We start from the raw sequence: 12,292 nt of genomic DNA on the forward strand, positions 1-12,292 counted from the left end.
TTTGTATGAGTTGATTTGTTAAAGGAGACTTTGATGACACACGAATGTTAAAATATAATTAAATAATTATATTTATTCTTTTCATCTATTTAAATTTATTAAACAATTGAATCATTGAGGACTTAATAAACTTTTATTATTTTAATACTTATATATATCAAAAAAGATATTTGCACCCGGGAGGAGTACTTCGCGTACACGGCTAACAACGTGTAAAAATAAAACGGTACGTTTCGTTTAAATTCAACTACCTCTCACCATCTTCTTATTTTATTTTTTACATCTTCATATTTTCTTCTCACGGAATGCAACACTTTGACTTCGGGAGCAAGCTTACCCATAGAATACCACGAAGACGAAACATGAAGATAGGTTTTTCGTGGATACTGGTTCTCATCTTCTTCGAAAGTGTTGAAAGATCATCATGATTTAGAGCTTTCATCACCTCAATATACGAAAGTGTTGAAAGAATGAAAGAAGAAAGCAAAGTGAGTAGATTTGGAATGAAAGAACAATTTGATCATCACGATTTGGGGCTTTCATCACCTGGGTATACGAAAGTATTGAAAGAATAAAAGAGCAAAGCAAAGAACAAGGCAAAGTGAGTAGAAATAGTGTTGGAATGAAGTCTAAAGTGAGTAAATCTGGAGCTTTCATCACCTGGGTATAAGAAAGTAAACTTTTTCTTACCCAAATAGTATTGCAAAAATGAAAGAAGGCAACCACTCCTATACAAAGCCGAATCTGTAAAAATAAAATAAGACTATTGATTCATTCTTTTTGTAAATCCCAACAACTTTTATTTGAGATGAGTTTGATAATTTTGATTTGCTCTTAGATCGATTTGGGTGTTGGCTAGAAATCTGAGATGGGATTTTCTTATTCTTCTTCTTCTTTTTTTAAAGAAATTATTATTATTATTTTTTAATTTTAATTTATTTATTTAAATAAAATCGACTGCAACACGTACCCAACGAATTGTATATATATATATAGACTGCGAAATGTGGTCCTCTTTCAATTGACGTGCACATGGGAGTGATGTCAAAGCCAAAAGTTACAAATTTGATTGTATTTACGGGGTGGAAGGATCAGAGCGGCCACCCCTTTTTATCTTTATGCAATATGTATGATGCATCACAAATTCTCCAATCTGACTCATCTTCGAAAAACAGCCTTATCCATTTGCCCATTTACGAAACCCCACAGAAAAGGGATACGCTCCTTCGTCCGTCCACAAACTACCTCTCTCTCTCTCTCTCTCACACACACACACATTTTGTTTCTTTTTTTTATTTTTTTTATATAATACAAGGAGGTCTCCTCCTTTACCAATAAAGATTACTTTTACTCTGCTCGTATATTTATAAACACTCACACTCACACACTTTCGGAATTCCGAATACATGACCTTAGTCTAAATGGCACAGAAAATTTAATATAAAAAAAGTAAAAGAGGAAAAAAAAAACCGAGAGTGTAGTGTAGTGTAGTAGACTAGTAGTGGCGAAGCCGTTGGGGAGAGTTTGGGTGCAAAAAATCTGACGCGGAATTGAGACGAAAAGCGGCACCACGCACGACCCACGTTTTCTACCTCTATTTCCAGCTATGCCCTGGCTCACTGACTTGGCCTTTTCTCCATCTCCCGAATCTATTTACACTCCTTTACCATATATAACCATATCCACCACCTCCCTACTCATCAATCTCTCTCTCTCTCTCGACTCTGAATTTCTTTTTTGTTATCGCCCGCCAATGTATAACGAATACCGCCAGCCATCCCCTCCCTCTCTCAGGCACAAGCTCAAGATCTGCTGTTTCTCCTCCTCCGTCCACGACCACGAACCTCTAGACGTCGATCATGACAAGCCTCGCACTCCCCGCTCCCCTTACGCCTGGCTCAAATCCACCGCACACGACCTTCCCGATATTCGCTACCGCTGCCGGAACCTGATCTCTAGGATCGGAAAGACCCGCCGGCGCTCCCACTCCGCCGACTTTAGCTACGACCCCTCCAGTTACGCCCTCAATTTCGAGGACGATGCCCGGCTCGATGAGTTCCCCTTTAATTTCTCGGCGAGACTGGCCGCGTCACCTTCGCCGCCGAACGATTTTTCTGCAGTCACGGTGGCGCCGCGAAGGAGGGAGATCGCTACGTTTAGCTGAGAATAATCTGGCCCTTCAGTCCTTGATGTTGTTTTTATGTACAGCGTTATATATATATCCGTAAGTAGTTTGCCTGAAATCGTTGCCTGAGGTCGTACTATAATGTATATCTTTTTTATGTATTTAATTGCGCTTACAACTAGAATCAATTCTGAAACCTAGAATTCTGAAACCTAGGTTTCAAAAAAATAAAAATAAAAACTAGAATCAATTCTAATTTAGGCATTTGGTGTTCAAAAGTTGAGAGTATTGTTTCGTGAATCATGTGTTGTGTGCATGACTCATGCAAAAGCAAAGCGTTACCATAATAATCTAAAGCGTAACGGCCATCCTTGTTGAATGTGCAAGGTGTTCGTGGATTGTAGAACCAGAAAAGAATTAGAAACACCCTAGATAAGAGAAGATGAGTTGAGATGTATTTAGATGAATTGAATAAAATGTTATTATTATTTTAAGATTTGAAAAAATTAAATTATTTATTATATTTTATATGAGAATTTGAAATAAAATATAATGATGAGATAAGATGAGATATATGTGAGATAGTTTATGTATCTAAATTATTTTTACAAAACCCCCTTCCCTTAGCGTTGTTTAAAGGCATTCTTCACGTCAACTAAGTTTAGATAAGGGCCACTTTGGCAAGAATGCCAGTAATGGGGTCATTTAATTAGCAACTTGGGGCAAATGTTTTTCCTTTATCTAAAGGTGTTCGACCCAATATTCTTGAAGGGAATAGTCTAGCTTTGTATCTCTTTGCCGAGCCATCTGTTTTATCCTTGATCTTGTTAGTCTTATTCCATTTTTTCCTAGGCATTGATTTCTTGGTGCAAAGCATCTCTCTAGCAAGACTACTTTTACAATATAAAATTGACGCATACAAAACAATGTTATTAATTAATTGTTATTCCTTTTCTTTCTTTTTACTAAGTGAGAAGAATATATGCATTTAAAATTTACGAACAAACCCTTTTTAAATTGTTAGAAATTCAATTAATCTCATGATCTTTTCAAACCATACCTTGTAATTTTGAATACAATTCATGATTATACATGATAATAGTCATTCTGCCCAAGTACTCTTAAACTCTGTCAATTAATGAAATTGATCTAATGAGTCAAACTAAGGGGAAAGACGAAAGTCAATTATAAAAAAGACCAAGACCTTAATGGATCACATTGGACTGAACGACCTCAGGATAATGGTGGTGTACAAGAGGCATGCATAGCACACGCACTATATGATATTGGATAATGATACATTTATAGTTCTTTTATAACTATTTTACAATTTACTTTACAATCAATAAATGGAAATTATGTCATTTCACTAAAAATGAATTTCAATTTTATAAAATTAATCTTGTTGTAAAGTTAAACCATTTTCTTTATGGAAAATTTTCCAATTCCCATAAGGGATCAAACGTTCGAAGACAGTCCCTCATGATCAGAAACCACAAGGATCATCCCAGGCCAGTTGTATTTAATTAGTCACATATATACATTAATACATCAGATTCGACCAGAGGATCAGCTGAGCTTTCATTTTCTGTATGGTTTTAGCGTTGCAAGTTGAAGAAGTAAGTTAACTATTTTTTATTAAACCTAGAGGAGAATCAAAGCCTCTTAAGAAATAGGTTCACTGAGAAAGTAGGAGCCTCTCTTCGTCGTATTCTAATCAAGAGAAGCCATACGTTTCAATATTCCTTTCGCCATTATGTCCTTTTGTCGTCTTCTAATTCTAGCGAAGCAGGGGAAAAACCTTTTCTTAATCACGAAGGGCCATCCAATAAAGGCCATATTTTTAGAGGAGATTCTGGCATTAAGTTGGTCTAATGACGTGAAAAGAAAGGCTATTTATTGCAGTTTGATTGGTAGCTGCCTCAGCGAATATGGACATTAATGTCGAGTTGGTTGGTTTAACTGAATCAATCAAAAGCTCGGGTTTAGCGCGTTTAAATGATGACCATTGATCTTCTTCCCCAAACATAATTGGGCTGAAAACTCATGGGCCAATAAGAGACCAATTTCTCGGGATGCAAGCCCACATATCAATTAACTATGGAAATATAGATTACGGTATCGACATCTTGACTTATATATTAGATTTCTTTCGTACTAATCTGCTAAAGTTTTTGTACGTATTTTTTTCTTTGATAAAATAAAGAATCTCACTCTTAAAAATTCTGAAAAAAATATAAGCTCAGTTTTTTAAAGGTTAAAACAAGAGCACTAATGACTAAACTAATAAATAAAATGACTGAATATTTCCATTAATTTAGGATTAACTTAAAAAGAAAACACGTTATGTATTTCGAATGAGTAATAAAATAGTGAAAAAATATGCCGGCAAAAACGGTTGAAAACTATAAGTGGCATGCACGAAGAGGACAGTGATCAGCTGGCTAAAGCGAACTTTGCACTCAAGCATCCAACTGCCGATCGAAGACAAGGGTTGTATATCTTGGCATTTAACTGTCAACTAACAGGCTCCACATAAGGCACAGCTGCAGTTTGTGATTGGCCGGCAGTATCATGCAGAATGTCTAATCACAAACGGGCGCTGCCAAAAGTGAACATGAATACAAAAATAAAATAAAAACTCCGGTCTTAATTATAGCTAATTTGATTAGTTGCTTAGTCGCGTAATTGTTAAATACGTGTTCACCTATGCATACCAACTTCCTATTTTTAAAGCCGAAACATCCAGCTTCGTCTTCGTGCCCCAGCTAGCTCTTCTTCTCCTCTTTTTCACTCTCTACCATGGCTACCCAAATACATGGACATTCGGCCTCCATTAGCGAAAACCTGGAATTAGAAGAGAATGATATCGTTGAAGATTATGATGAAGAGATGGGTACGTCTTCTTCTTGTGGCTGTTTCCGGGGACTTTGCTTTGGATGGTGCCATGATAACAATGTCACCCGTAGACATCTACTTCTGCAACAACACGGAGAGAGAAAGGAAAACTGGGTGGCGAATAAGCTGAGGCAGGCCAAGCAGTTTTCGGAGGTGTTGGGTGGGCCAAAGTGGAAGAATTTTATTCGATTTTTCAGTCTGCGTGCTGGAATTAACAAGAAAAGGAGGAACCAATATCGCTACGATCTGCTGAGTTACGCGCTTAATTTTGATGATGGAATAAATAGAGAAGAAGATTGTGCATATCCCGATGTCATGGCTCGATATAATACGGCTCCACTTGGGTAGAACAAAGACAAGTTGGGACGTGATCACGAACCTGTTGCCTTTTAATTTTTTTTATTTTTTTATCTTGTTAATTATTTTTGTTTTGTTTTTTTCCTGTTTATGAAATCCAATTCATAGCTCTAGCTGAAGTTCATTTCAGATAAACATTCTTAATTTGGATATATATATTATATAATATTATATGTGTGTGTGTGAACATATTGATAGATTCACCCTCTTAAACATGAAGTTTCATAGTTTGGGTACCGTCTAGAATATCTCATTACACTACTATTCATTATTTTATTATTATTTTTTATCTACTTTTCACTATTATTTAATATTATATGATTACTTTTCACTATTATTCATAGAATATTTAAGAATACCTCACTACATAATCACAACTTAAATCTCGGGATTAATATCAATGACCGGATGTTTATCGGATGCGTCAAGTATTGTTCATGTTTTATATCCTAGCATTATGCAGAGAAAATTCAAAACTAGCATTAGCATTTTAGAGAACGATATCATGTGAAATTAAAAAGGGAATTAACGAAGAACATACCATCATGATATTTCGTGCCAGTTATATATGGTACTTGGAATTGCTCGAAAGAGCATGATCAGGTCCATCAACTTTCAAACTGTTAAAAACTATTATGCTATATTAATTTAAAATAAAATTAACTCTACAATACAATTTTCAATCTAAAGGTGTAATTGAAGTATAAATGTAAGGCAACATGCACAGATCATTACACGGTGTAACATTTAACCCTCACTATTAGTATTCACAGGCTAGCTAGGCAGGAAGAAGGAAAACAAAACAAAAAAAAAAAATCATAATCTTGTCAACGGCATTCAAGCCATTTTCAGAATTAATTACAATTCATAAATACTGGACTTCCTACTGAGATTGGCATCACATATATATATATATATATATATGCGCTACACTGTGTAAAGCCTTTGAACATATAATTTGTGAAATGTCACCAACCGATTTTATCATCTCAACTCCATCCTCGAGTGTTTTACTTGAGCCCAGAGTCATACCATGAAGGCCTATAATATAAATATTTTTGGAGTAGGCTGGATTGATTACTAAGCACGAAGAGAGAGATCAGTTGAGGAATTGTTCTTGAATTTTCTTCCTTCCATTTACATAAACCGATCACGGGTGTTTTCACCTGCATTACTTCTTTTTCAAATAATGGTCGGTGCAATGCTCGTGGGAATTTTTAAACAATCAAACAAGCACTTTTTAATTGGATACCTCTTGCGTTTGCTCTTCAAGACTGTAGAAGTCGAGGTGTTGCTGTGCCAGTTCCTCTTCCTCTGATTAATGAACCAATTATTTATCTGCTTCAATTGCAACCCAGTTTCCTGTACCAACCTTGCCTTATCTTCTTCCTGTAATTTCATATAATTTAGGAATAGATGAGCAAAAATATTTGTCGCATTTGTTTGACTAAACCGATATTAACTTATAACTAACTCATTAAAGGGTTTCTGAAGAAAGCAGATTCAGCTTGTAACTGACATAATTTGTACACAAATATTTGCAACATTTGTTTGACTAAACTGATATTAACTTCTAAGCAGCATACTCATTAAAGGGTTTTTGAAAAAAACAGTTTCAGCTTGTAAGCACTTCAACTTTAGGAAGGAGAATCCGTGGCTTTTGACGTGAGCATACACCCCCGGATAAGGCGGGGTGTCATATTGGGCTCTATATAACCTTTTGCCCTATTATGAAGTCAAACTATAGTTCAAAACGATTTCTCAACTATTTCTAACTGGCCCAAACTTACGGTGGGGTACGGCCACTTAGAATGTGATTGCCACCATGCTTTTAATACCGAGGTGGTGTCTCCAGGAAGTTTTCCTGCTCTTCTCTTGCGTAAAATTTCCTCCCTTATGTCTACAATTTTCTCCTTGTAACCCTATAAAGAGAACGAGACTACTGTTCAGTTGGCAACACTAAAGATATATCATAATACGTTGCAATCAATAGTCCCAGAAATTACCTGTTTCAGTTCATGTTTCAACTCCTGCCTCACACGCTCCATTAAGGACCTCTCAGTCTCTGTTGGTATAAGAGGACCAAAACCCATGCTATCTGGACCGTCAAAACTTCCATCAAATAAGTTGGCATCACTATCTCCTTGGTCGTCATCATCATCATCAGACATTGTTGCACCTGTACCTTCACCTGGAGAGACTCCTGTTCATGCAAGCATTAGAAGAAATTATAGCTTTGGTAAGTCTTGATTTTCCCATGCATGATTGCTTCCAGACCAAAGTGTAAAAAAGAAGTTGATTTTCTAATGGTGCCTGGTTTGATGGGCAGACCATTTTGAGCATGATAAGACGCTGCCTTATTAGTCTATCCCTTATTTTGACAAGCGAATACATCTAAATAACCACACGTAGTTTATTAGGTTAAGTTTGGATTGAGAGACACTCTCAACCCATCTCATCTCATTTCATCTCATCATTACAACTTTCACAAATTTTCACATAAAATACAATAAACAATCCAATTTTTTCAAATCGTAAGACAATAATAATATTAAAAAATAATATTCTAACAATATTTTATTCAACTTTTAACTTTCATCTCAACTCGTCTCGTCTCAACTCACTATCCAAACCTAAAGATTTTTTCATTTATTTCAAGTGAACTATAGTTATTTTAACACTCATTGTACTAGGAATTCTTCAGCATTAATAGTGGATGTTCCATGCTAGTATAAAAAAGTGTATTGTGTGATCAAGTAACTATCATAGAATATCACCTGTTAAACTTTGTAAGGATTGCTCAATCTCCCAGCAAGCCATTACTGCCTCCATTGCATGGACCCGGACATGTTGTTGCAGTTGTTCTTTAAAGGAACAAAGCAACAGAACATAATGTGTCTACATTAACAAAGGAGAAGATTCAGTTCCCTGATCTGTTGATGGCTACTACACAATCTGGAGCTTGCTGAGTTTTTCTATATGCCTGTTCTGATATTGATTATAGCGCATGAGATATAAAACATTTATGTTGGTTGTATCCAAGTTCCCTCATATTAGCATAAGTGAAAATATCCGAATTTCATGCATGCCACTAGCCCTCATGAGGATCCAATTAAAATCATATTTACAATTAGCACACATACCTTTGGAGTTTTTAATTCTTAGTTACACTAAGAACTCCAACTAATTGAAAGTAGCATATGCAATCCTACATGAAGTTTCAATGATGAAAAATATCTATGCAGTATATGATAGAATATATCGTGCATGCATGTAGTTCAGCACATCTCCTTGCTACATAGTCTCCAGATTCCGAATGACCTTTAACCCTGTATGACTACCAAAAATTATATTTTTTACCATTTCTGAAACTAACCTGGCAGACAGAAGTGCACAAATGGTTAGGAGAGGTTAGTTTACTCTCTCCCTGTCTGGGATTTCAAAGCATCAGAGATAGCAAGAAGTTTTCCAACAGGCACTAGAACTTTGTGACAGAGTGTGAGCAGAGAAAAAAATAAGTCAAGAACATTTCATTCAATGAAATTAAAATGTAAATAATGACGTTGGGCTGCCTTCAAATTCATGGTGAGAACCATGGGAAAACCTCAAAGATTCATGCCAAAAAGAAAAGGAAAACTCGGGTATCCTGGATATGGCTTTCTAGCACAGAGATTGTGATGCCCTCTCATTGATTAGTCCCAATATGTGAAAGCTGTTTAAATGATTAGGTTCATCAGTCGAGGTTACTCCCTTTATTCAAATAACAATCACCATGATGTCTCGCAGCCCAACTTTGGAGTAACCTGAGCAATGTAGACAACTTTAACAATTTTTCTTTTTTGTCTTTTTTTGTTTCTTTCTGAGTGTAATATTCAATGAAAGCATCTGCTAGGTTTTTTCGACTGAAAAGACTAGGACTTCCTATTCCTATCCTTATAGGACTTGAGAGTCTGTAACGACAAAGAAGGATATGTGGTGGAAATTCCATTCTACCAGCGGTTAAACAAGGGACTTCCAATATTGGCATTCCGGAAAAATTTGAGAGTAAATTAAATGTCGGAGAACATCTAATTTGCTTTCGGTCCGGGAGGGCAGCATGAACTCGGCACAGATCACTCTGCTTATTTTTTTGTGTATGCACAGTACTTAAATGGACCTCAACGGCTTTCCATACCCGGGAATGCTGGAGAATTGATGGGCCACGCAGAGGCATGCTAACCTTCACTTCATAAAAATTAAAATTTAAAAAGTAAAGTTGTGCTATCTATTCCCAAGGAAGAAAGGCCGTTTAACTCGAAGACATCTATCAAATCAATTGGCAGCAACCGGGAAATTACAAGTAATGATGCATCCTTCCTTTTGCTTCATGAAAAAAGAGTTCCACCGTCCATTCCAAATTACAACCCACAAAAACACCAACTAGGCATCGGTCCCAATTGAATTATACAAGCAAAAAAAGTGGTCTTTCTCGCCATTGCCAATTTACCAATCCTCACAGAACAGTACAGATTGGTAATAACTTCACAGTTCAATCACCAAGAATGCCTAGTCGATGGATTGTCTTCAGAAGAAATTTTCATAAAAAAAATACCCGAAACACATCTGAATTCGATGAATCATAACTAGGAATATGACCAAGTAGTTGCACATACATAAGGGAGATAAACGATAAACACATAATTTTTTGTTGTAGAAAGCTTTTAATTGCAACAATCAACGAATTTTGAACAACAAAACAACGACATCAAAGCGAAAAATACGTACCAAGAACTGATCGAGCTCCTTATCGTCCCCGACCATGCCCGTAGAACCATGTCCGAGAGCCGAGAATTTGGCGACCACATTCTGGGACTGGGCAAGCTGGGCGTCGATTCTGGGCAACTGGTCGACCGGCGTGGCGATCCGGAGGCAAGCCACGTGGGCGGAGAGCAACTGCTCGTAAAGCGGATGCGCCAGAATCTCGGCCATGTACCTTGCATTCTGCCAGTTCATCGCTCCATGTTCCCCGCTCTCGACCACAACTCCCACTCCTACGGCTCCCTCGCTCTTGTTCGGGTTGCTGCTGTTGAGGTTGAGGTTGTCGCTACCGCCGCTGTTCTTCAAGTTCTTGGCCGATTCGTGGGACATGGTAGCGGCAATCATGGAGTTACCGGCGGCGGCAACGTCGTCGATTACGTTACTGTTGTTGCGGTGAAGGATGGGGCGGGAGAGCCATTGGTTCGAAGATTGGGAGACGGCGGTAGAATCAGAGGCGGTGTGGAGGTTCAAGAAATTGGTGCTGTTAATGTTATTGTTTGTGGTAGTGGTGGTGGTGTCGTTGTACTGGGCTTGGGTGCGGAGGAGGGCGTTGTTGAGCCAATTGGGTGCGCTTTGCAAGGGCTGGTGGTGGTGGTGGTGGTTGGCGCCGGGTTTAGAGGTCGGGTCAGAGGTGGAGGAGTGAGCGGCGAGTTGGTCGATGGTGCGCAAGGAATTGTTGTCAGGCAAGCCTCGGTTTTGCGGTTCCTGTTGTTGGGATTGGTCCGTGAAATGCTGGAGAGGGATGTCTTGTGAGAGGTGGTTGTGGTACGCCATGAATGAAGTAAAGAGAGGGTGAGACAGAGAGAGAAAAAGAAGAGAGAGAGAGTTTATGAGAACTACTCTCGGATGATTACGAGGTAAATGGCCTTGGATATATAAGACTTACAAAAAGACGCAGATGAAGTTCAAAGAAGAACTCAACGAGAGACGGATAAAAAACGAGCCATGAGGTTCTATGAGTTGCTAAAAACGAAAAGGGGGTATGTGTTGGGGAGAGAGAGAGAAGGGTTAGGCTGGTTTTGACTGAGATAATATGATTGATAAGATTATTTTACATGAATTAAATAAAATATTATTTTTAATATTATATTATTTTATAATTAAAAAATAAATAAATTATTAATTATATTTTATATAAAAATTTTAAAAAACTTATAATAATGAGATGAAATTATTCTATATCCAACCGAACTCAAAGATAACCAGTAGTTGTTTTTGTTAGGATGGTTTCGAGTACAGGTGATTGCTCGGAAAACTGCTCTAGTATGAACCAAACTTAGCAAGTATGTTGACTAAGCTCTCCCTTTTTGTTTCATAATTATTATTATAGTTTTTGTCGTTAGTTGTAAACATAAATTAAATGGATTGGTTTTTGGACACGTCCGTCTTCCTCCCAACCACTCAACGTCTCTCATGATTTCAATCAAACTCTAAATGTAACTTGATTAGTATTTATAAACCAAGATATAATTTGGACTTTTCCTTGATGCTTACATTCTCAAACTTATCAGCAAATCATGTCACAAGATTGGAAGCAATACAATAAATTGTTAAGAATTGTAATGGTGGGATTAAAAAATAAACTCAATTATGGCACCATACATATATTAACCAAATTTTTATTTATTCAAAATACTAATTAATTATGTGTTTGAAAATTTGTTACGACTGGATGATTATGTTTGAATGGTTTGAAATTATGTTAACTAATTATTCGTACTGCCCTCGAATTATCATCATATTACTGTGATCAATATGATATAAGAAAAATAATATTTACAATTTAGATCGTACAAATACAATATATTTTAAAAAAAAAAATGTAGAATTTATATAAAAAATTAAATTTTTAATAATAAATTTTATTTTTTTCTAATAAAAATATTATATAATAACATTATTATATAATATATTATATGTGTATCATTCCTCTTTTAAGAATACCCGACGTTTACGTAATCTAAAATACTCATCATATAATTCGTTGATATGACGTTCACTTTTGGTCGTAGTAAATAGTAAAGTATGATCATTTAAAAAAAAAAAAAAAGGAAAAACTGTGTGTATATATCTCTATGGTTCGTCGGTTGACTATGAATATGATCGCATGGAGGA

The 12,292-nt window shown here is 36.5% G+C and overlaps 3 protein-coding genes across 5 annotated transcripts; 2 read left to right on the forward strand and 1 right to left on the reverse strand.

Moving 5' to 3' along the window:
* Positions 1-1,653: 1,653 nt before the first annotated feature.
* Positions 1,654-2,504, forward strand: LOC108992173. The gene has a single exon (XM_018966639.1). The coding sequence runs from the start codon at positions 1,754-1,756 to the stop codon at positions 2,162-2,164; it is 411 nt and encodes a 136-aa protein (XP_018822184.1). The 5' UTR covers positions 1,654-1,753; the 3' UTR covers positions 2,165-2,504.
* Positions 2,505-4,927: 2,423 nt separating this feature from the next.
* On the forward strand, positions 4,928-5,371 carry LOC108992188. The gene has a single exon (XM_018966654.1). It carries the CDS (start codon positions 4,928-4,930, stop codon positions 5,369-5,371), a length of 444 nt encoding a protein of 147 aa, XP_018822199.1.
* Positions 5,372-6,027: 656 nt separating this feature from the next.
* LOC108992228 (homeobox protein knotted-1-like 3) lies at positions 6,028-11,102 on the reverse strand. Of its 3 annotated transcripts, none has more exons than XM_018966719.2 (6): positions 10,145-11,102; positions 8,158-8,278; positions 7,387-7,583; positions 7,171-7,302; positions 6,633-6,769; positions 6,028-6,554 (listed from the first exon to the last, which is right to left on the reverse strand). In XM_018966719.2, the coding sequence occupies exons 1-6, from the start codon at positions 10,949-10,951 to the stop codon at positions 6,518-6,520; spliced, it is 1,431 nt and encodes a 476-aa protein (XP_018822264.1). In that variant the 5' UTR covers positions 10,952-11,102; the 3' UTR covers positions 6,028-6,517. The 3 variants fall into 3 exon arrangements, with proteins under 3 accessions (XP_018822264.1, XP_018822263.1, XP_018822265.1); XM_018966718.2 differs by having other exon boundaries at positions 6,028-6,557; XM_018966720.2 differs by having other exon boundaries at positions 6,028-6,546; positions 10,145-11,100.
* Positions 11,103-12,292: the final 1,190 nt, after the last annotated feature.

Source organism: Juglans regia, chromosome 11, assembly GCF_001411555.2.
Source record: "Juglans regia cultivar Chandler chromosome 11, Walnut 2.0, whole genome shotgun sequence".
NCBI lineage: Eukaryota > Viridiplantae > Streptophyta > Magnoliopsida > Fagales > Juglandaceae > Juglans > Juglans regia.